The 21606-nt window shown below is 39.1% G+C and overlaps 1 protein-coding gene across 1 annotated transcript in view; it reads left to right on the top strand.

Moving 5' to 3' along the window:
- Positions 1-21606, top strand: part of OSBPL11 (oxysterol binding protein like 11) — a 38314-nt gene that overhangs the window by 5980 nt on the left and 10728 nt on the right. Inside the window, exons 2-8 of the mRNA XM_085067003.1 lie at positions 8438-8506; positions 9557-9732; positions 10551-10630; positions 11385-11567; positions 15191-15392; positions 19153-19298; positions 21273-21413. Of these exons, the coding sequence (XP_084923129.1) occupies positions 8438-8506; positions 9557-9732; positions 10551-10630; positions 11385-11567; positions 15191-15392; positions 19153-19298; positions 21273-21413 (997 nt within the window). The remainder of the gene's footprint in view (positions 1-8437; positions 8507-9556; positions 9733-10550; positions 10631-11384; positions 11568-15190; positions 15393-19152; positions 19299-21272; positions 21414-21606) is intronic.

The following is a 21606-nucleotide window of genomic DNA, read 5'->3' as shown; positions in this document are numbered from 1 at the left end:
AGCACTGTGTGACCTTCAGAAAGCCCATGCTGCTCACTTTCTGAGTTGTTGCTGGTTTTTTGAGGTGTGATTTGGAGTGCTGAAAAGATGATTTTCTCAAGTGGTTGCTGTGAAATTCAAAATTTATTTCTGCAATTTTGTGAGTTTCTTTTTATTACTGAAAATCAGATTAGGAGTGCTGTCACATTTGTTTGAAATGCTGGAAGAAATTGGCTGAAAAACCTGGTGCCTGAATTTCTTTATCCTCATATGACTCTTTGCTTAAAGAGTATACCATGCTCATAACACTAATTTAGAAGTTCTGCATTTCATATAATTTGCTTGTTAGAATAGACAAGAAGCTCATATTTAAAATTATCAGCCAGTTACACCCATCTCAGGATGCATTCTGTGTTATTAAAATATTAAGGTCATCTTTTACCAAACTGATTTTACAGTTGCTAAGGCCCCAGGCTCTTCTCAAAAGGCAGGTGAGCCCTTCGTGTTCACACATGTATTTGAACTTGGAAAATTGGTGTTGGAGCAGATGTGTCTTAAATTAAGAGAAGTAAATCTTGGTGTGAGGGGTAATAAATGGATACAGTTGGGGGAAAAGGTTTGGGTAATTTAAGCAGGAGGTTCATGTCAGCTGATGTTCTGGCAGGGAATGTGAGCCCAATTCCTGAACCAGGTGACAGGGTCTGGGTTCCCTTCTTCAGCCCTGTGGCTCCTCAGTGAGTCACTATCAAGAGCACTGTCCCTCTCTTGCTTCTCAGAGCCTCACCCTGTTTACAGGCAGGGCTGTCACATGTGGGAGTTGGTTCTGCCATCCAGGTTACTTGTGTTCATATTTACAGTTCAAATTAAGCTAAGCTGAAGAAGCACCAACTTTTGAGTAGTGTCTAAATATCCAATAATTTGTGCTGTCAATGGAATAGATTCCTGCAGGAGTTAATGGCTGTTACAAATGTCTATCCTTCTCTAAGTGCAAAGAGTATTTTTCAACTTCACCTTTTCTAATGTAATTATGTAGCAGAGAGTTAATTAACTGTAGTACAACATTAACATCCTGCTCTGCCACACGCATTCTCCCCCCAGAGAGAAGATGAAAAACAAACTGCATGTGTCTGACCTAATCACATTGCTTAATGTAGAAGCAGAAAGCACCAGCTGCTGCTGTTGTGTTATCCTGGGAAAGTTCCTGTGCTGCACTCATCCTACTGTGAAAATTAAGGCACAAGTGCAGTGACCCCTGTTTACTTACAGACCTTGCCTCGACATGTCCTCTGATCACCTGCCAGTGTTGATGAATTCTTGTAGGGGATCTCTGCCTGCTAACAATGCTGCCAGATAGCTTTCTTCTTAGGGTGCTTTCAAAGCTTGTACCTTTTCAGATTTTCTGTTCCATGAGTTTAATGCTGAAATGGGAGGGAAGGACAGGCTGAAGTTGTGTAGGAGAAATGCTGTTTCTTCATGTGTGTTAAGCTGCCAGTCTTGTATTTGACAGCCTCATTTGGAGCTTTTTGCTATAGGTAAGCATTTTTTCAGTTTTGCTTCGAGGTGTAAATTCCAGAGCCTTCAAGGAGGCTGGAAATCTTTAAAATCTTGGTTAATGTTTAGATATTGTCAGATTAGTTTCCCAAAGAGCCTGGTTTGCACTGAGAAAGTTGGTTTTGTTAATTGCATGGAGATGTATCAGAAAGCACAAGATCTGCTGGGCAGAGCTGCAGGATGCTGTATTAAGGAGCTGTTTTCTGACCCTGGCTCTGACTTCCTTTGTGGTAATAGTCATATATTATTCAAACTGGTTTTCCCTTGTGATCACTGTGTTCCTCTTTTTCTTGAAGGCCTGGTTTTGGAACAGTTGGCTCTGATTTTGCAGAACTTTTGCAGGGTCACAGTTGCAGCTGAAATCAGCAGAAGACATGATTTGAATGTATGAATAAAATAAAAATTGGACTGTGTCTGTCTCAAAATTAGAGAGGCTGAAAATTCATTGTGCCTCAGTTCCTGTATGGAAAATGGAAAGATAATGCTTTTGTCCTTATACTCTTCCATACATGACTCCATAAATGTCCATAGCAAGTGCAAGAAAACTGCAAGGGAGCTCGTTACTAGTGCATGAGTGCAAATGAATAATACCTCATACTCACTGCACAATGAAAAGGAGCACTTGTGAATAATTCCCATATCTGGGAATCACTGTCTCCTTAAAGCACTGAAAAAGAAAGTAGTCCTGCTCTCTTTATACATTGGGCAGAGCAGCTTTAACTTGATTGGTTGAGCTTTCTGAAACTAGACTTCGAGAGAGTTTTGGGATTTGTTAACAGTAATATGTGAAACTGTGCATTATGGTGTGCTGATGTGAGCTGGTAACATAAATAATGGCAAAGCTGCAGGCAACCTCTCAAGAGATATTAAGGTGAGAGTTCAGACCTCTTAGGGTGCTTATTTTTTGTATGCTCCGGCTCTAAAATGTTGTTGGCTAAATCTACAGTTTGTTTTCCATTGGTAGCATTGCAGCAAAATCTGCTGGGTTGGCTACTGACTCTTGGGTGCAGCTTCAGTTCTGTTCCGCTGACGCAAATCCACAAATAAATTGTCTGTGAGTGGAGTTCTTGCTGACTTCATGTTCACCTGTGTGTGAGGCAAATTGCTCAGCTGAATGCCACTGCAATTTTTTCTAGGCAGATGTATTGTGAGAGCTAGAGAGCTCTGTAAATTATAAAGTAGTTAAATAATCAGTTTTATTGTGGTTATGTGAGAACAGTGTTTTGCTGCTTATTAATTAAACATTGTGTCTTCTACTTGCTACACTGCAGAAGTGTTACAGTAGTTTCATTTGTATGTGATTGACCTGTGCCATTAATGCATAAAAGAGGAAAATCAAATAGAAGTGTAGTTGAGATGTTTTTTAAAAAACGCTGTTAGGTTTATTGAGAACTAGTATTGATAGAACTTAAGGTGCCAACACAACTGTTGCCTTGAGAGCTGGGATTGGGGAGGTTGGGCTGTGGGAGAGCTCCTCACCTCTGGGGTAAGGAATCATGGACAGCTGGTGGCTCATTTTGGCTCTGCCACACCTTTTCTTTATGGCAAGTCTGTGCTGCTCTTCCAATGCTTGTCTGTACTCCCAAGGATTTACAGGAGTGTGTGTGAAGAGTTTTTATATCTGATGAGGGGGTGTGTGTTGCTAGCATACTTGGAGCCAAGTGGTGTTCTGAAGTACCCTCAGGGTCTACTGTTGATGTTCTTGTCATGGTGTTGGACCTCTTTTCCTTGCACTTGTTCTTGGTTTCTAAATTTATAATTGAGTAGTCAAACACATGAGAGGAGCAGGAGCTTTGCTGCCACTTCACAGTTGACTGTAGGGCACTGTTGGTGAGTTGCACAGCAAGGATAGTTATTTTCCTTTCTTCCAAAAGCTGTTTGGAAAAGCAGAGGTAATTTATTGATCTAGATAGTCTGTAACAACTGATGCTTCTGCCGTACCTTGTTGGGTTTATGGGGGTACCTTCTCTTACACCGCAGAGCTCTGGGATTGGAGTATGCTTAACTCGGTGGTGGCTTTTTGCAGTTGCAGGAGAAACGCCCTCAGTGTCCAATGCTGACATAGCTGATTGGATTTTTTTTACCCCTTTCTCTTTTCTACTGCCTGCCCCTGCATGTGAGGAAAAGCAGAATCAGTGCACTGTAGATAAGCACTTTGCAGTGCCCAGTGAGAAAAAAGCAAACCATTGCCAGCACTGAACCTGTGGGCAGACAGAGATGAACAAGTTCAGTAAAAAGGATTACTGCTTTTTCCAAACTGTATGGTTGAAATCACTCATTGGTTTGTATTCTTACAGTCCTCATTTCTTTATTTTCTTTTTCTTTATGCTTTGCTAGCTTTTAATATTAAGACAGTCACTTTCACCATGGCTTTGCATCTTGCTGTGAGCTCAGTAGAAAGAAATGTCTTCCCCTGGCCAGGATCCAAAGGCACTGTCATAACTGTGGTGGTGGCAGCTCCGGAGGCTGGATCCCCCTTCAGGAGCCCTTCCTGACATCTTTATGGGCTACAGACTCATGGTCATCCTTCCTGCTGGAAGAAAATCCACACATACTCAGCTGCCACTTGAAGTCAGGCATTACGCAAGTCTGTGGGGAAGCCTTTGGCCGCTGCGCTTGCTCTTCAGACAGCTGTTGGGTCTTCAGAGACTTGGCTGCTCAAAGCATCCCACGTGGTGCTGTCTAGGTCCCAGCAAAATCAAAATCATCTGAAGGGCAGTCTTGGAACTGTTCTGTAGCTGCTTTCCAGATGGGTGTAATTTTGTGCCACTGCTAGCAGTGGGTTTTTTTTTCCTATGGGACTTTCACGGAGACCTACACGTGAGGGGTATGTAAAAAGGGTGGCGAAACCTTTTGTGTTGCTGCAGCTTCTCTGAGGAAATGTTGGCCCAGCAGTTGTCAGGTGTGAGCCTGAGTGTCTTGGCAGAGGCTCCTGAAAGACGTCATTATGGGACTACTGTTCCTCAGTATCCGCGTCCAAGGCTCGGGTGCAGCACGTAAACAGGATACAGGGGAATTTGGCCTGATTGTCACTGTCTTCTTTCTTCCCTGGAGCAGGAGACCGCCCTGTAAGGCACTGACAGCTGCTGCAACTAAAGAAAACACAAATAAAGCTAGAAAAGGAGAAATAAGCTAACTGAGCCTTTGTGAATCTTGTATTCCTGTTGTTTTTTAGTAGCACATGGGTATGTAGAAAGCTGGCTTGTGGTAAACATCTTTAATATAGGGGAGGGATAATTTTGTGGGAAGACTATGAGCTGATGTGTAAGTGTTCACAGACGTCTGTCATTTGCTTACATGGACAGTTTCAGTCCATCTCACAATGTTTATAAACTAAAAAATTGTGAAAAGTAGACAGTCAAGTTCAATGGTGTTCAGCCTTTGAGAAAATAACCCAGGTTTTGGGAGGTGGTAGATATGCTGGGCTAGAGTTCAGATGTTCTGCGTACTATTTTTCTGGATTGGGATTTGTATAGTATCCTCACTTAAAGTAGTCCAGCAAAAGTTAAAATAATTTTTTTTTAAAATCCTTAAGACTGTGATGTATCTGTTGCAACATTTCCTTTCTTTGACAGGACATGTGAATTTCGACAGAAATAGGGCCTTTAGGGATTGTTGACTCATTGTTGCTGAGCTGTTGCTATTCCTTTGACAATCTGAGGCTGTGGTGAGCATTTTAAATAAAACAACAGCATCTTGGCTATGGAAAAATACACATACCCATAGGTACATGTACGTGCACGTAGGCAGCAGTGGGAATACAAAGGGATTCTGAAAATCAGGAAAGATCCCAAGGGAGCCAGGCCTCACTGTCAGTGTTAAGTTGCTCAGTGTTTTGTGTCAAGTTCACTTTTGAAATGTGTTTTCCAGAAGTCAAAAACCCCAATGTGGGGAATTTTGGAGGCTTCTGAAATCTACAGGTGACTTAGAAACAGGTTTTGCCAGCCCTGTTTCCAGTCAAATGACAGGCCTTACTCATATTTTACGAACTGTGGTTATCTGCAAGCAGAGCCAGTGCTTGAACCTCAACCTCTTGTTCTCAAAATCCACCCTTTTCCAAGCTTTCTGTGGTGCTCTGTAGAGCTTGGCTGTTAATTCCATACTAGTGAATTATTACTGGGTTTTCTGTGGTTTGGGTTTGTTTGGGTTTGGTTTTTTTTACCATGTTAACTGCCTAACAACACTGCTTTAGCAACAAGTATCTCAGTTTAATTCTTGCTGTGGAGGCACTAACCTTGAAATTCTTGAAGAAATGCTTTAGTTACAATCCCGAGCTGTATTCATAAATGATACTGAAAATATTTTTGTCTTCATACATGCAGAAGATTAGGAGGTTAATGATAGTTCTTTCATGGGTTTATGTACGGTTATAGAACTTACTGTTTTTGAATTGTAATTTGCAGAGTGGGTTTAGATTTCTTTAGAGTATATAATCTTCACTTATTTAAAAATAAACCTTTATTCAAATGTTGAAATGGTGGTTCTCAGTCACTTTCTGAAGATTTCCATGGGGCACTGTTTTCAAAGTCTTTCAACTGAACCCTCCAACTTTTGGGACTGATGAGGCTAGAGATAAAGATTATTGAAGAGGAGGCTTTTGGAGAAGCTTGGGTCTAGACAAAGTGAAAATCCGAGTGGAAAGGAACATGCAGATGATGGCAAAATGTGATGGTCTTTGGATGTGGAAGTACATCACCAGAAAAGCTGCACTACCTTCTACAGTGCCTTTTTCTAGACTGACAAAATCAGCGATTTCATCTGTTAAACTCAAAAGAAAAATTAAAAAATGGTTGAATAATTTTAATCAAAGGCTGTTTAATTTGCCTTTGTCAGATGAATGGACTTTTGTATGCCATAAACATAGTCCTGCTGTATTCATTGCAGTCTGAACTTACCTTTCTGATTTTTTTTTTTCTTTTGAGTTCTGTTAAAGGTACCTGTGATTTAGGCATGTTAGTTCATGGGAGAGTGCAGCGACTGTAGCTCGAATGTGCAGGGCTATGTGCAATGTCTCACTGAAAAGCCAGGGTGGAGCTTGCATTCACTAGAACTGAAAAACAATTAGCTGTGACTAGGGACAATTTTCGGATGATTAAAACCCAAGCTCATGCATTTTTATGACTATGCAATCTCATAATTTTCAGCTAACTTAAGACAGTGAGCAAGTCTAAACTGTACTTCCCTTGTATGCCAATAATAACAAATGAGAGGCGTCTGCAGAGGATGAGTTGATTATGTCTCCTTTAGCTTCTCTGTACATTTAAAATATACGACACCCTCTGCTCTCCTTGGTTTTATTTTTATCTGTAGTACCACTTAATGAGCTATTAGAAATTAAATTCCTAGACAGTAATGCTGGCTGCTCTCCATGGCAGGATATTACTACAGTACTGATTGCTGCTGTAATAGCTAGAACACCTCTTTTTGCTTTTAAAAGTAACATTAAAAATCAGCAGCTTGATTTTTTTTTTTTTTTTTCCTTCAAAAATGTGCATTCTTGTATCTCTTTTTTGTGTTGTGTTATGGAATGGCAGTGGTTTACTCTGAGGCTGTTTTCATCAGTGTCACCCTAAATGGCTTCCTTTAGGATGAAACAGTATAATATATTTATCAAACTGACAGCTTTCTAATTAATCTGGTGATACTGTCTATAAATGAGGTGTAGACAGCAGCTTCAGCTGTTATTTGATATTTACTCCAGTACATAACCCAATTGTGTTTGCAATCAAAACCCACTAATGGAGATGATCCCTTTCTCTCATACTCCTGTTTTCCCCACCTTTCCCATTTTGTTGCTATGGGACTACTTTTGTCCATTTAATAACTAAGACAGTCTGCTGCTCCTCCAATGGACTTTGAATGATTTAATTTATTTTTCAACATACTACAACCTTCAGAAATTTTGAAGTCTAGATAAGATTAGACACAAATTTCTTTGAAAGAAGCAAATAGTGTCTGATATGGTTATTGTTTCAATTATTCGTTATAATAATAGTAAGTTTTTTCTCCTGCTGGACTTGAATTGTCTAAGAGTGTGATTATGCCCTGCTGTAAGAGTTGAGGGCATTGAGGTGGCATTTCTAGGTTTATGGAAATGTAAAGCATGAAGTGGATCTTTAAACTGTGGTTTTAAAGTGAGTAATTTGTAGCCATCATACTTCTAAGCCTTATTTAGGGCAATTGATTTTCAGAAGTGGTAATCTATTTTCCTATAGAGATATTAAGTCTCCATGCCAAATGTCTTTGATGGATTCTCATTTTTGGTGGATGTTGTAAGTTGAATCTTTGAAGGAGAAACTACTGGATTTTCCTGTCAGGCGAGAGGAGGAGATGTTTTGGCTTCTGGTTTTGATTTCAGAATATGTTGATGTGACCTGCACTTGCATGTTGTGTTCTGTGGAACATTGTTCAGGAGCATGACTGTGTAGGGAGAAGGGTGCTGGATGTTAGGGATTATTAATAACACCACACTGATGTAGGAGTACCCAAGGACTGTTTGGGTTGGTTACTGTGATGAAGGGTCTGTTAATAAGCTAGTGAAAGTTAATTTTGTTCAGGAGTCCAAAAGTACAAAGTTTGTTTTGAAGAGGGAACAGGAACCAGAAGCAACATGGACACTAAGTCTTTGAGAGTTGTAAAAATGTATCCAGAAGTGGATGTTGAATTGGTGCAGCCAATTATGGTTTGAAATTATTTGGAATTCAGTAAATCTGATTAAATTGTTGAAGGAAACTATTTTAGGAACAAGGCTGGAAAATCTTTAAGATACAGCTTTATTAAATTGATAGTGCCATTCTAAAAACGAACATGAAAATTCATATTCTGAGAACAAGTAAAGATTATGAGAAGCTGGGAAGATCTAAATGTGTTTGGCATTGTCTGATTGCTTTTCTCTCTTTTTTGATAGTGATCACATGGAAAATATTTATGGCTACTTAATGAAATACACCAATCTTGTCACTGGTTGGCAATATCGGTAAGTCTTATGGTGTTTTTTAGTAATGTTGGTCTCTGCAGCATCCAAATGAACGTGTTTCAGATTTTTGTAATAATACTTATATTTCCCTTTTTCTAGTGGGCAAGCTTAATGCAAGAATCTTATGCTTTTCTCAGTATAGATTAAGCTAATATGTAGATGAATAATATTTGCATTAAGGCATGAATATAAAAAAGGCATAGGCCATATAAAGTAGTTAACTCATTTGGTGGCTTATAACTATGTTTGTATGTATAAAAAGTATTAGATTTTTTCTCTTTTCCATAAAAAAATATTGTCTTTGTGTTTTCTGCTAAGTCTCCACCTTTATGCCAAATAATGCAATCACTTAAAACAATTAAGACTTCATTGCTGTAAATTCAAACTCAAGCAGGCTTTTCCCTTTAGTCTCTCTTCCCTGGAGTAACTTCATTTTCTGTGTCAGGTGAAATTCTCTGCTCAGGTTTCTTGTTTGATCCTGTTCCTAGAGCAGCACAGTGCAACCAAATTAATTTTGGAGAGACAAGTGTTTAGTGTACCACACTGTGCTGCCCCTGGCGTGGAGTGACTTGTGTCAATATATTCATCATTCAACTCAAGTGAAATTTGAAGCATCATGTCCACATCAATTCTTATTTTTTTTTTAAATCTGGAATTACATTAGTTTCATGGGTTTGCATCTCAACTGTTTTGTATCTGGGGCTGTTTTAGTCTTAATGTATGTAGTTTAAGGATGTATTAAGGCTTAATGATTCAGGATATCACTTTTAATTCCCAAAATCTTGTGATAGTGTTGTTCTGTGGGCATGTTGTTCCGTTGTGCAATGCCCACTCTCTGAGAAAAAAAAATGCCAACAAATTAGTTTTTGTGCCCTCTTGGGGACATAACTCATATGTTTGGAGTTTTCCTAACTCAAGTCTTTTAATCCCAATCCCATCTGTGCCAGTTTGTTATAAAAGTATTGATTTGTCCCAATTAAAAAAAAAAAAAAAGGGAAAAGGAGCTGGTTTTTGGTTTTATTTAGTATATTTGCTTTGTTATCATTGCAGGTTTTTTGTGTTAAACAATGATGCTGGCCTGCTGGAGTACTTTGTGAATGAGCAGTCCAGACATCTGAAGCCCAGAGGTACCCTGCAGCTGGCTGGAGCTGTCATTTCTCCCAGTGATGAAGACTCTCACACCTTCACAGTCAATGCTGCCAGTGGGGAGCAGTATAAACTAAGAGGTAGGACCTGGATTCTTGGCCAGGACATCCTTCCACTAGAGGACAGTCCTGGCTCTCACCTGGGGCTGCCTGGCTGGGCTTGGCTGCAGGGCCAAAGCCAGAGAACTTGTTTGGCAAAATGCTGCAATGAGAATTATTTGCAAAACTTTCATCCTACTCTTCAGCTCAAAACAGTCTATTTATGGATAGTTCCGTAAGGTTTGGGTTTGGTGACCTTCAGAAGACCTATGTGTAGCACGGGGTTTAATCTTCATTTTTAATGTCCTTAAATTGTACTGATTCAAAGTTTCTGAACTTAAATTTACTGATTCAATCATTGTGGGTAACTGTAGGTTGCAGTAGTGTGGTGATGCTCAGAGAACTTAATTATTCCTAGCACTCGGTTTGTTAGACACCTCATGGTGGTTGTAAAATCCCATTTTCTGATTTTGTAGGCTGCAGAAATCTAGGCTAATAACTTTGAATATTTCTTCCCTTGAAGACTTGCTGTGATTTTCTAATCTGGGGTACTTTACTCTTATTCCAGGAAAAGGTTTCATGTTGTTAAATTACAATATTTGTGAGGGCAGTTGTGGTTTGTTGATGTTTTAAAATTAATTTTGTAACACAAAAAATAGCATAAAGAAAGAAAAAGGTATGGACTATTTATGTTGATCTTGATTTAATGTTATAGTTATTACAGGTGAACAAGTTTTAGATTAAAAATAAATTACTTTGCACTGTTAAAGTCTTGTGCTTTTTAAGAATTAAGCAATCTTTTCTGCCCATGCTGTGAAATGTCTTCATTTAACAGAATCCTTTTGGTTTGCTTTTATTAGCTACAGATGCTAAAGAACGGCAGCACTGGGTTAGCAGGCTACAGATTTGTGCACAGCATCACACAGAAGCTATTGGAAAGGTATGACTGATGTTCTCATGGGCAAAAATCATTTAGTCTGGTGGTAGAAGTAATTGCAAATACAACTTCATTGGTACTGAAGCCCTTCCATTTTGGGACCTTTACTTTTTTTTCTTTTTTTTTTATTTAACTGTAACTTTTTTTCTAAAAGCCATTCAGCAGTCCAAAAATAAATTTAGGATGAGTTCCCATGTTTGAAAAAAAAAAGAGCTCAACAGTGTATCTGAGTACCTGTGTTTCCATTTTCTAGCCAAGTGGTGGGTATGTATAAAATGTCTTTTATAGAACCTCCTGATTGCCATAATACCTGTTCTGATACCTGAATAAAATCTTGCTTTTAAGTTACAGTCAACGTATTGTAGCTGGCTTTGTTGTAAGAGATGAGTTGAATTAATAGCTCTAAAAGAAATTCCATTCTCTTAAATGTCAGCTCTATCCTTGCAGGGTCTGCTGGGAGTCAGTTTCTGGTACTGTTGCAGATCAAGGACTGATCTTCAAGTCAGAGGAGTGATATTTACTGTTCAATCTCATTTCACAGATTGTTCTTAATTAGACTATAAAACAGGGCAGCTGGAACCAGACAGTGGAAAATATTTAGCAGTTGCTACTAATACATTATTAGGGCTTTGCCATCATTCCTTGCTCTATAAAAAATTAGAAATTAAACTGTTCTGCTGTATCTTTCACATTAGAACATTTGCTGGTTATTAGGATTAATTGTAAATGTTTCTCAATATGCTTATTTATTCACTAGAACAACCCTCCTCTGAAATCTCGCAGCTTCTCTCTTGCATCCCAAGGAAGTGCCAACTCTCCTGGTGTGCAGAGAAGACCCAGTCAAAATGCAGTTTCCTTCTTCAATGTTGGACATCACAGACTGCCAGCTGGAAAAAGAGTTCCCATTATGCAGCCAGATCACCTTGTAGATGTTAGAGAGGTTTGTATGTTTTAAATTACCTTACGGTTTTTTGAGAGAGCTGTGGTGTTATTTGTAAGGTTGTGAAGAAACCTGCTGGTTTTGGTTGGATATATTGTCAGTAGCATGTCCTTAGCTATTATTGCACAGCTTTGTGAGGATAAGTAACTTGCCTTGGCTAATTGTAGAAGTATATGGTGTATATTCTGTGATTTTTGTACTCTGCAATAGTATCCTGGTGCTATGTTCTCATCCTTGCAAGTTGTACCACTACAGGTGACAAGGGAATATCCTTAAGGAATATAACATCACATACTGTGATACTATTATACACTTTTCTTCATATGTCAAGCTGTAGAGGAATTGACTAAGCTGTGCTTGTATCCCTTATGACTAAGGAGAAGTTGGTCATGATTGATATTTCAGAATGCTAATACCACTTCCTGGTATGCTGATTCATTTAGACAAATTGTCTGGGGATGGATGTGACTGAACAGAGAGCAATTCAGAAGCCTGCTTTTCTTTCACTACATGTACAGGTGTAGTGTGTTTTGGGGGGAAAAAACCAGCAATAATTACCTTTCCATCTTGATAGACGGAACAGACTGACTACTGGTTGATTTTAACTCATTAATATTTCCAGGGTAGATCTTACCTATCTAAAAATAATACATTGCAAACCTTTGTTACTTAGTGGTAGTATTGATGTTAACAAGTATTTTAATGTTAACTGTAATTAGTGTAGTGTGATACATTTCTTGGCAAAATAGAGGGCTTTTTAATTTAGGAAATAAAGATACAGAAAGTGTGAATAGCTAGAAATTGAGCTTAGACAAACTGGGATAGAAGAGTGCTCTGTATTGTGAGCCTCATTAACCTTAAAATACATGGCTGAACACTATGGTAAGTTCCCAGGTAAATGGGTGTTGCAGATACTTTCCCTGGTATGGCATGCTGTCATTGTTCCTTGATTTATATCAGCTACTAAGGTGTAATTATTCAGTAATTTACACAAGGTGACTGCCTCTTTAAACTTTAGAGTCTGTGAATCTCTCCACAGCAGACTGTTCTTGTAGATGTCTTTCGAAAGGGTAATTGCTGCCATCCTGTTTTTATCCTCTTAGAGCAGTAAAGTCTCCTGTAGTGCTAATGCAGAGATGTGAGAAGTCCTGCCAGGTACTTAGGGAAAAAAGTTTCGGAAATGGCTTCTTCATTTTTTGAATTTTCAAACATCATTATGGCATTCAAAATTTCAGGGAGGAAAGAGGAGTATGTGTGAGCTGGAACACTGAAGCAGTGGCTTGTGTCCTCTTACTGGGATAAGGTGGAATGACTTTTGTCATTGCAAAGAGAACAGGAAGCTGTTAATGCTCTTTTGATTGCTGCTGAGTTTGGTGGCATAGCATGATTATTTATCAACTTAAAAACTTTCAACTTGTACAGATGAAGAATACTCAGTAGTAGTGGCTTTTCTGAATTTTGAGGTTGATTTGCTTGCCTTATATAAGCTAAAATGCTTGTTAGATACAATGTCTACCTTTTTTTAGATACGGTTAAAATACTGAAGGGCAGGTACATGCCTGTTACCCTGAGCGTGGTACAGCTTGAATGCTTAGAAATTCTTTGTGAGAAGCTGTGGGAAGAGTACCTTATCTTTCAAAGGATCTGCTACATGGTGACCTTTTTTGATTTTCCTATGAACTGCACTATACCTGGGTCTTCTGTCAGTGCCTTTCCCTTCAACTTCCCCTTGTTCTTGGCTGAATATGTGTCATGATGCTGACTTGGTTACTGTGCAAAGCAGGAGGTTTAAGAAGATCTTTTTGCTAACTTGCACTAAATGCAGGTATGTGTGTTTGCAAAGTGAGTGCAATAGCCTGTGTATTTTTCCTAGATTTTGAATTTTTGTCACTGTGCTTTTCCTATCCTGGCAGTATTTTTATTTTTTTCAAAGCTGAGTGTATAAATAGGAAAAACCTTAGGACTGTTCAAAGTGTGTTTTTTGAAAGGGAAGATGTGGCTGTTTGAACTTCAATTCTGAGCATACCGTGGCTTGTCCTGTTGTCTGGCCTGATCCTGGAATGAAGTGCCTGGGGCCTACAACATAGTAAATTACCAACAGTAAAGGTCACCAGAAGGATTGTGGTGATTTTTCTACTAATTGTCTGGGGGGGTGTTGAGTGGGTTTTTTTTAAGCCAACACACTTTTTCAAAGTTGGAAAAAAACTTCACGCAAAGGCTTTTATCACATTTGTGACTGGAAGAAAATGAGACACATGTTGTGATAGCAGCTGGTGTGTTTGCATAGGCAAGGCTATATGTAACTAAATGTTTTAGTAGCTTTCTGCCCTGTTGCTCTTGAGATATGCTAAGGCTGACTCTGCACAGTTAACACCACTTCCAAAGAGCCAATGCTCTGTAAATTCACACCTTCACATGCTACATAGCCAAGCCCTTAAATGTTCCAAAGGCCACACACTATGATCTTGGATAAATACATGTTCCTTAAGTATTGCAATAAAATCTTAAAAGAACTTCCTGGAAGGGATTGCAGGTAGTAGCACTGAAAAAATCAGCCAGATACTGATAGGATTGGGAATTAAATAATTGGAATGAAAAAGCTCTGTAGTGCCATAGCAGTTAAATACTTGATTCTTTAAAGAAATTCTGCTGCTGCTCTGCTAAATCAATCTGTCCTTACATTTATCTTAACTGCTACAACACATAATGATTGCAGAGTAGTCCTGTCCAGTTTCATTGATGGTGTTTGTTTTTCCTCCCCAGAAAGGGGACTAGCATGTGTAGGAGTTTGCTTTCATCCCTGTGACTCAAGATCATTTAATATTTTGTTTCTGTGAGTATAAAGAGGAAAGTGCTGCTTGATGGCTGGTGTGCTTTGTCCCTGTACCTCATGTGGGCAGATGTGCTGGTGTAGATTCTGTGATTTAGGGGTGTGGAGCTCTGTAGAGGGAGAGAGGAGCTTGGGGGAGAGCAAGGGGGACAACATGGACAGGACAGCTGCAATCTGAACACAGAATGAAGATGAAAATCCTGCTGGATTTTCTTCCCTTACTGCAGAATAAATACAGAGAGTGATAATCAGTGTGCTGTCACTGCAGACAATAAATGAGGATCCTGTAAAGTTTGAGCCAAAATGAGGAATATAGGTCCTTTCCTCTAAAGTGCTGCATCTCTGCTTGTAGAGAGTGAAAAGATCTTGATACCCACAGATAGTAGATCATATTCCAGGCTGTGCAGAGCACAGAGCTTAATTACTTCTCACACAGAGTGCATATGGGGCTCCCCCTTCACCCCCATCCCTACCAACTAGGCATGGAAGTGTTTGATATTTACTGCAACAAGTACCATGTTCAAATTCCTCGTTTCTTCATCTTAAAGTCACTTCGATATTATTTTGCTTTTTAATAAGCTGTGTATTGTTGTGGGAATTTCATAGGGCATTTAATGGCTCTGTAGTAGCTACATTGAGGAAAAAAAAATACAGTTAATTTTACATTTATCTGTTACCTTATACCTGTTACTTTATTATTGTCCTGAAATCATTTGGGATACTCTATGTGCACAGCTGAACTTGTATCACACAACATTTCTACCACCTGATAAGTGACTGTTTTGTTTGACAGATGATGTCTCAGGCTGAGGGCCAGCAGAGAGACTTGATCAGGAGCATAGAATGCCTTCCTGCCTCCGGTCACCTTACATCCTTGGATCAAGACCTATTGATGCTCAAAGCAACTTCCATGGCAACCATGAACTGCTTAAATGACTGTTTCCATATTCTCCAGTTACAGCATGCTTCTCAACAAAAGGGATCCTTACCAGCAGGTGGGTATAGGTGCTCACAGAGGGCAGAACTCTGTAACAAATATAAATCACTTCCTTCTTGCAAAAATGTTCGTTCTACTAAATTCAGTTTCACATGGCAAAGGAAACTGCTGACTGGTTTCGTGTGAATTTTTCCAGAGCCCGACTTGCTTGTGTTGGTTGGAACTCTGTGCATGTTGTGCATACATTTTTTTTTTTAATGATTTATTCTATCAAGAAGTCTGTGGCAGCAGCTGCATAACAACTAATTGTTGTACAAGATCTCACAACAGAATAAACTACATAAGGCACCCCAACGAGAAGGCTGCCTTTGGGATGTAACTCAGGAACAGTAATGGTAGAGGGGGAATTTTATGGGATTGCAGATTCTGGGCCATGTAGTGTCCATTACAACTCTGTCAAATGTCATGCTTTTTTGACTCTTTGTCTGCACAATAAATACCTGTTGTAAGTATTTACATATGTGTAGGTTCCATTGCTAGTTAAGCCCTAAAATACAAAACTCTAAATTTGCTCTGGTTGTTACTAATACTGTTTAAATATCAGTATTCTTGTTTTGAGTTACTGGCTTAGTCTAAGGCATGGTCTAAAGACAAGTGTTGTATTCTATTCTGAGGCCAGAATGGACTTGTAAGACAATGCAAATTGATTAAAGGCTGAGAAAAGCAGAAAATCTCTTTTAATAAGCAACTGACCACCCCAACAAACAAAAACCCCAAAAACCTCAAACCCTACTGCTCATGGTGTGGAATATGTGCATTCACAGGCAGCTGACAAACATGTTGCCACATCTGCACAATTGATCATTTCTGTGCAAGTAGGAGCTTAGAGGAATTGTTCTACCTGATTCATGTGCAGCATGTGGAACTGAATGTGGTTGTGGTTGTTTGTAAATTCTTGTGCATCTTGTGCCTTATTTCATGTGTTTACTTTGTGGCTTTTTGTGAGCATTTTAGGATTCTCAAATGCTTCTCTTGCACAACAGATCAGTAGATGTAGTAAGTGTGTAATAAAGTACACTTATAAATTGTCTGTCCCTTTATCTGTCCCATATTCCTCTCATATTTGTGGTGCCTGCTTTGCCAGGGCATATTATTTCAGAGCTCTAATTAATTTAGCTTTCAAGATGAAAAAAATACGATGTATAAAAGTATTAAAACTAGATAAAAAGGGTTTGTGGTTCTGAAATCACCAGAGACGTTAAAAGAGAATATGTGAAAAGATTGAATTAATTCTTTTGCTGCATTTCAGTTCAAAATTTCATTTTAAAAACAAAATCTGGGTGGTGCCTCTCAAAATATTTGTCCAAACTCTGAAGTTATGCTGAGAGAACTCTTCCTGATCTCTGAATTTTTTGACTGTTGATGCATAACTGGGAGGTGCACATCAGCAGTGTTTTTGTTTGGGTATTTTCACATGTGCGTTAAGATGGTTTTTTGACTTGTAACTGGGGACATAAATAGTGTCCAATGAGCACTACTGTAATAATTTAAGAAGATAGTTTTGGTTTGGGGTTTTTCTGATATGTGGTGTAGGTTTTTAGTTTTTTTAACCATACAGGGAAAAGCTTAATTCACTGACTCCTATTCAGTTGGTATCTGCCTGTTAATGGCCAAGTCTAAAAATACTGCTTGAACATGTCCAAATCTTGAAGATTTCCGGTGATATCCTAGGGAGATGGATGAAGAAGAGAGGATCAGCAGATTGAATGATGCGTTGCTGGGGCCAGAGTTAAAAACAGACCATTAAAAGAATGCATGTGTCTTTCTGCAGCCTTCCATCTTCCCCCTGCTGTGGCCTTTCTAGAGATACTGTAATGTGTTTGATCCTTTCAAGAATTTTTTTTTTATCCATTTAGCTTAGGTTTTTCCTATTGACTCAGGAGGGATACTTCTGGTTTGACTGGTGGAGCCAGGCTTAAAAACCAAGGATTAGAAATTATGTAAGAGTGGCAGTTTGCTATAGACTGTTAGATGACCAAAAAAAAAACCAAACAAACAAAAAAAGAAAACAAGCAGAAGAGTAAAAATACTGCCCTAACACATCAAGGTGTATTATGAATCACAAAGATGAACAAGAAAGTTCCACCCATTAACTTCCTAAATTCAAGTCAAAAGTGGTGTGCAGCAACGATTTGCAACTCTTGAAGAAAAATGCAGGAAGTGAAAACTCCAGAGGTCTGTACTGTAGCAGTGGGGAAGTGCTGACAACTGTTTAAAAAGAAATTGGTTGAAGACTTTCGGGGAGTAGGAGGTCACCAGTAAGGAGAATGGCTTGTGCATGTGCAAAATAGCTGAGAGCAGATTTGAATGTGCTTTTCCAGTGGAAGAGAAGTATTAAGGTGGTATCTTGTTCATTCACAAAGATTAAAGCACAGCTGGTAGCTCAAATCTTTCAAAGATACCTTCCTAACAGCAAAAATTAAACAAAATGTAATAAATAAAGTTATTTTAGATGCAGCTGATAGGGAATATAAAAGGGAGGCTATTTCTTAAATTCAAGTTAATATAGAAGTAGTGAGTGTGGATTAAATGCAACCTAGAACATGCAGTTAGAGAATAGTGTATCGAAAATTACAGCTTAGAAAGCAGGTGTCATGAAGGGGTTTTAAAGACAAGTAAAACTTTTCCAAAGTGGTGTGACAGTGACATTCTGCATGTCTTATTTTTTGACTTTGAAATTTCTGTTGAAAGAGCTTAAATTTAGTGTGGGTCAGGAATTCTTGCTTCTTATGATGTAATGGGTGATGAAAATAAGCTACACTGCTGTGGAAAAGTTGTCTTGTGTCAATAGCAAAGCTGGACTTTTTTCCTGCCCCAGTATTTTCCTGGTGGAAATGCTCCTGTTTATCTAAATTAAGCTTACTCTGCCTGTTGTGGTTGAGGATGTGACCTAGTTGCAGGTAACAGGGGTCTGGAAGTAAAGGATTGTGTATCATATAGGAAGAAACTACAGATACCTGAGTATAGGTTCCCAAGCACAGGGAACTGATATCTGGTGGTAGAAATTCAGGTTTCCTAATAATTTCTGTGTTTGCAACCCAGCCAAGATTGTTTGTCAGTTTGTGTATACTTCAGTCAAAACTGATTGGAATCACCTGTGCATTTATTAACCTTTGAAAAAGAATGGAACATTTGTATTATTAATGAGGAACCTGACCCGTTCTGATAAATTAACTGGGAGTAACTAGAGATGCTGGAATCATCAGGTGGGTAATAGCTTTCCAAACCCTGCAGCTTTTTTTTTTTTTTTTTTGACAGCTATTATTTATTCAACAGTATGTGCTTGCCTTCTCTGCAGCTGATCAGAGACAAGCACCCTCTCTGGAGAAAACACTGGCAACAAAACTTGTGCTTTAGGTGTTTTTAGTCTAGAACCAAGCTGGGGTTTAGAAGTCGATAAGTAGAAAGCTGCTTTTTGGTTTTGGTATCAGTTAAAGAAAAGTGTAAGGGCTGCTTAACATTCCCATGATACTGGGTTGCTCCTGAGTGTCTGATTACACCTTTCATGACACCAACTAGTTTCTCCAGTCCAAGTTGCATGTATTACAGCTCGCCAATCCCAGTGTTTGTGCTAATGATCACTGAAGGTGGTGTCTCATTGCACCACCTTTGTTTAGTGGCTGCTGGAGGCATTGGCTGCAGGAGGAATTGGCTGCTTTCAGCTTATTCCATAAAAACCAGCTCTTTTGTTGAAAACTGCTAGTTACTGACCTTGCAGAGGATGAGCAAGTTTCAGCGCAAACTTTCCTTTTCTTCAGGAACGACAATCAATTGGTTGGAACCGAAGATCTCTCTGGCAAACCACTTCAAAAATGGAGCAGCTCAGAATTTCCCAGCAGAGATAAACAAGCCAGCATCTGTCAGAGAAGAGCAGTCTATTGCAGAGCCCTGCCAGCTAACAAGGGTAAGGTAATGTGAACATCCCGTTTCTGTGGGGAATTATTTGGAGGAATACCTGTAAGTGTTTCAATCATAAGATGTGAAAATTATTTAATGACAGTTATTCTCATACTTCTGGTTAGCTGTGTTGGAGGAGTTGCAGTGAGTGAAACTCTCTACCTTGTTTATTCAGCAAATTTTTGCTGCTTTATGTAACTTGCTGTCAGGTGGAGGGAGCCAATTGGGGTGGTAATGCAAGGCATTGAAATAGGCTTTTTGCATTTCATTATTTACTTGCTTTAGATAAAAATGCAAGGGAATACTGCCTAACTGAAATTCATTACACTCTCAAAATAGGCCCAATAAGAGCTGCCTAAGCAGACAAAAGACAAAATTGCTGGTCTTCAGCTATTACATCTCCCTGTCTTTCTTTTCTAGGTCTTGTTGCATCTGTTTTTCTTAATCTGAGCAACGCTCATCATTTGACTGCAGGATGGTTTAATGTATTTGAAATACAGTTACAGTCTGTATCATTATCAGCTACAGTCTGTATCATTATAACTGACAAAATGGATCTGAATTGCAAAACACTGAAGTAAAAAACCAGCAGGGATTATGATGAAGAACATGTTTTCCTAACTAAGCTAGAAAATCATAATTACATCCTCTTTATGCTAGTTGGTTTCACACAGTTGTTTGGCTGAGACTGTGTCACTGTGAAAAGATAATGTGCTGTTTTATGTCTCTGCGATAGCACTGGGCTGTCTTAGAGCAAAATCGAAATGGAAAAGATTTTTTTTGGTTGCTATAGTTTATAGATTTTTAAATGAGTCAGAGTAATGCACAGAGAAGTTGCTATTAAGTTAAAAAAATAAAAGATGAAGCAAAACTAGAAGCTTTCAACTACATCACTTAATTCCTTCCTTTCAATAATTAAGCAAGTCACAGTTTGAGTACTTAATGTATTTGGGGTATGACTAATATTATCACTCCCTATAGGTATTTTCAACTCCCTTAATTCTGAGAGCAGAGCAGCATAGCATCCTTGGAAAGGAGTCACTTCTGTGATACTGCACTTGTCATCAGGATTTGAGCTCTGTGTGAGGGCTTGGTCCCCTGGTTTTGGTGGTTGAGTGTTCATAAATCTGCCTTGAGCCAAGGCAGCTGCTCCAGGACAAAGGGCTTTGCTTAGGCAGAGGCATATTGCTGCCTTCCCGTGGCATTCAGTGCCTCTCCCTTCTGCATCTGCCTCCTCCAGCTGTTTGTCCCAGGAGGATGCAGCTCAGAGCCCTAGAATGCCACCTTCTCATCTGCCTGAAGTGTTTGACTTTCTGCTTGTGGTGTGGTGGTTGTTAAAACGGTGCTGATACAATTTCTAGTCTGGCTGCTTTAGTTACGCAGACACCAGCACCTGCAGTGTGTGAAAGTGTGGGGTTTTGTTGTTTTATGGAACTACTCTAAGTTACTTTTTTTCCTTCACTGTTATATATTTGCACTAACAGCAACATGGTAATGCTTGTGAAGAGCAGCTTGTAGATGCCAGGCATGTTCGTTGTCACATAACTCAGAACTACAGTTTGATACAGCCTTTGGAGTAGTGATGGCAGCACTGGAAAGGTGCTTATTGAGGTGGTTGGAATTGCTGCTAGCTTTTGCTTTGCTGTTTCTGTGTATGTGTTAGATTCTTGACGTTCTGTGAACTCACAAAACTTACAGGAATTTCTTTTAAGCTTTTTTTCTTTTCTTCTATGACCTGTGTGAGAGAGGGTGAGAAATCGGAGCCTGAATCTTCTAGATGGAATCTGCTCTGAGTTATCTTCATATCTGTTCAAATTCTTCAGCTGTTGTTTATTTTGGGAGTGGATTCCATTGTGTAGCTCTCTGCAGGGGTTTATTTAGCCTTTTTTCATACTTGGACAGTTAAATACAATATGGAGGCCTCTTTGAATACTGTCTGGCCAGGTACATCTTTGAGCTGAGTTTATGGCTCTTATTCCAGGAACCTGAAGAAATAAATCCCAATGAGGAGCTGGAGGATATCTGTGATGATAAAGAAGATGATCTAGGAGCAGTGGAAGAGCAGCGCAGTGTTATCTTACATCTTTTGTCTCAGCTGAAACTTGGCATGGACTTAACAAGAGTAAGTAACTGAAATGTGAAGAGTGGCTGCAGTAAAAGTGAAGTATCATTTAAAACTCAATTCCTTTATTGAACAGTATTGAGTTTAGTGTGAAATTGTGACTGGTAGCAACTTCTAGTCCTAAGATTTGATGTCCCAGATTGAGACAGGTTTAAGTGAAATGTGCTGACTCTGTCTTTTCTATTAGCTTCTC

This window comes from Lichenostomus cassidix, chromosome 7, assembly GCF_008360975.1.
Source record: "Lichenostomus cassidix isolate B80296 chromosome 7, HeHo_3.0, whole genome shotgun sequence".
Classification (NCBI taxonomy): domain Eukaryota; kingdom Metazoa; phylum Chordata; class Aves; order Passeriformes; family Meliphagidae; genus Lichenostomus; species Lichenostomus cassidix.
The sequence above is the reverse complement of the archived record's forward strand: the minus strand, read 5'-3'. Positions and strand labels throughout refer to the sequence as shown.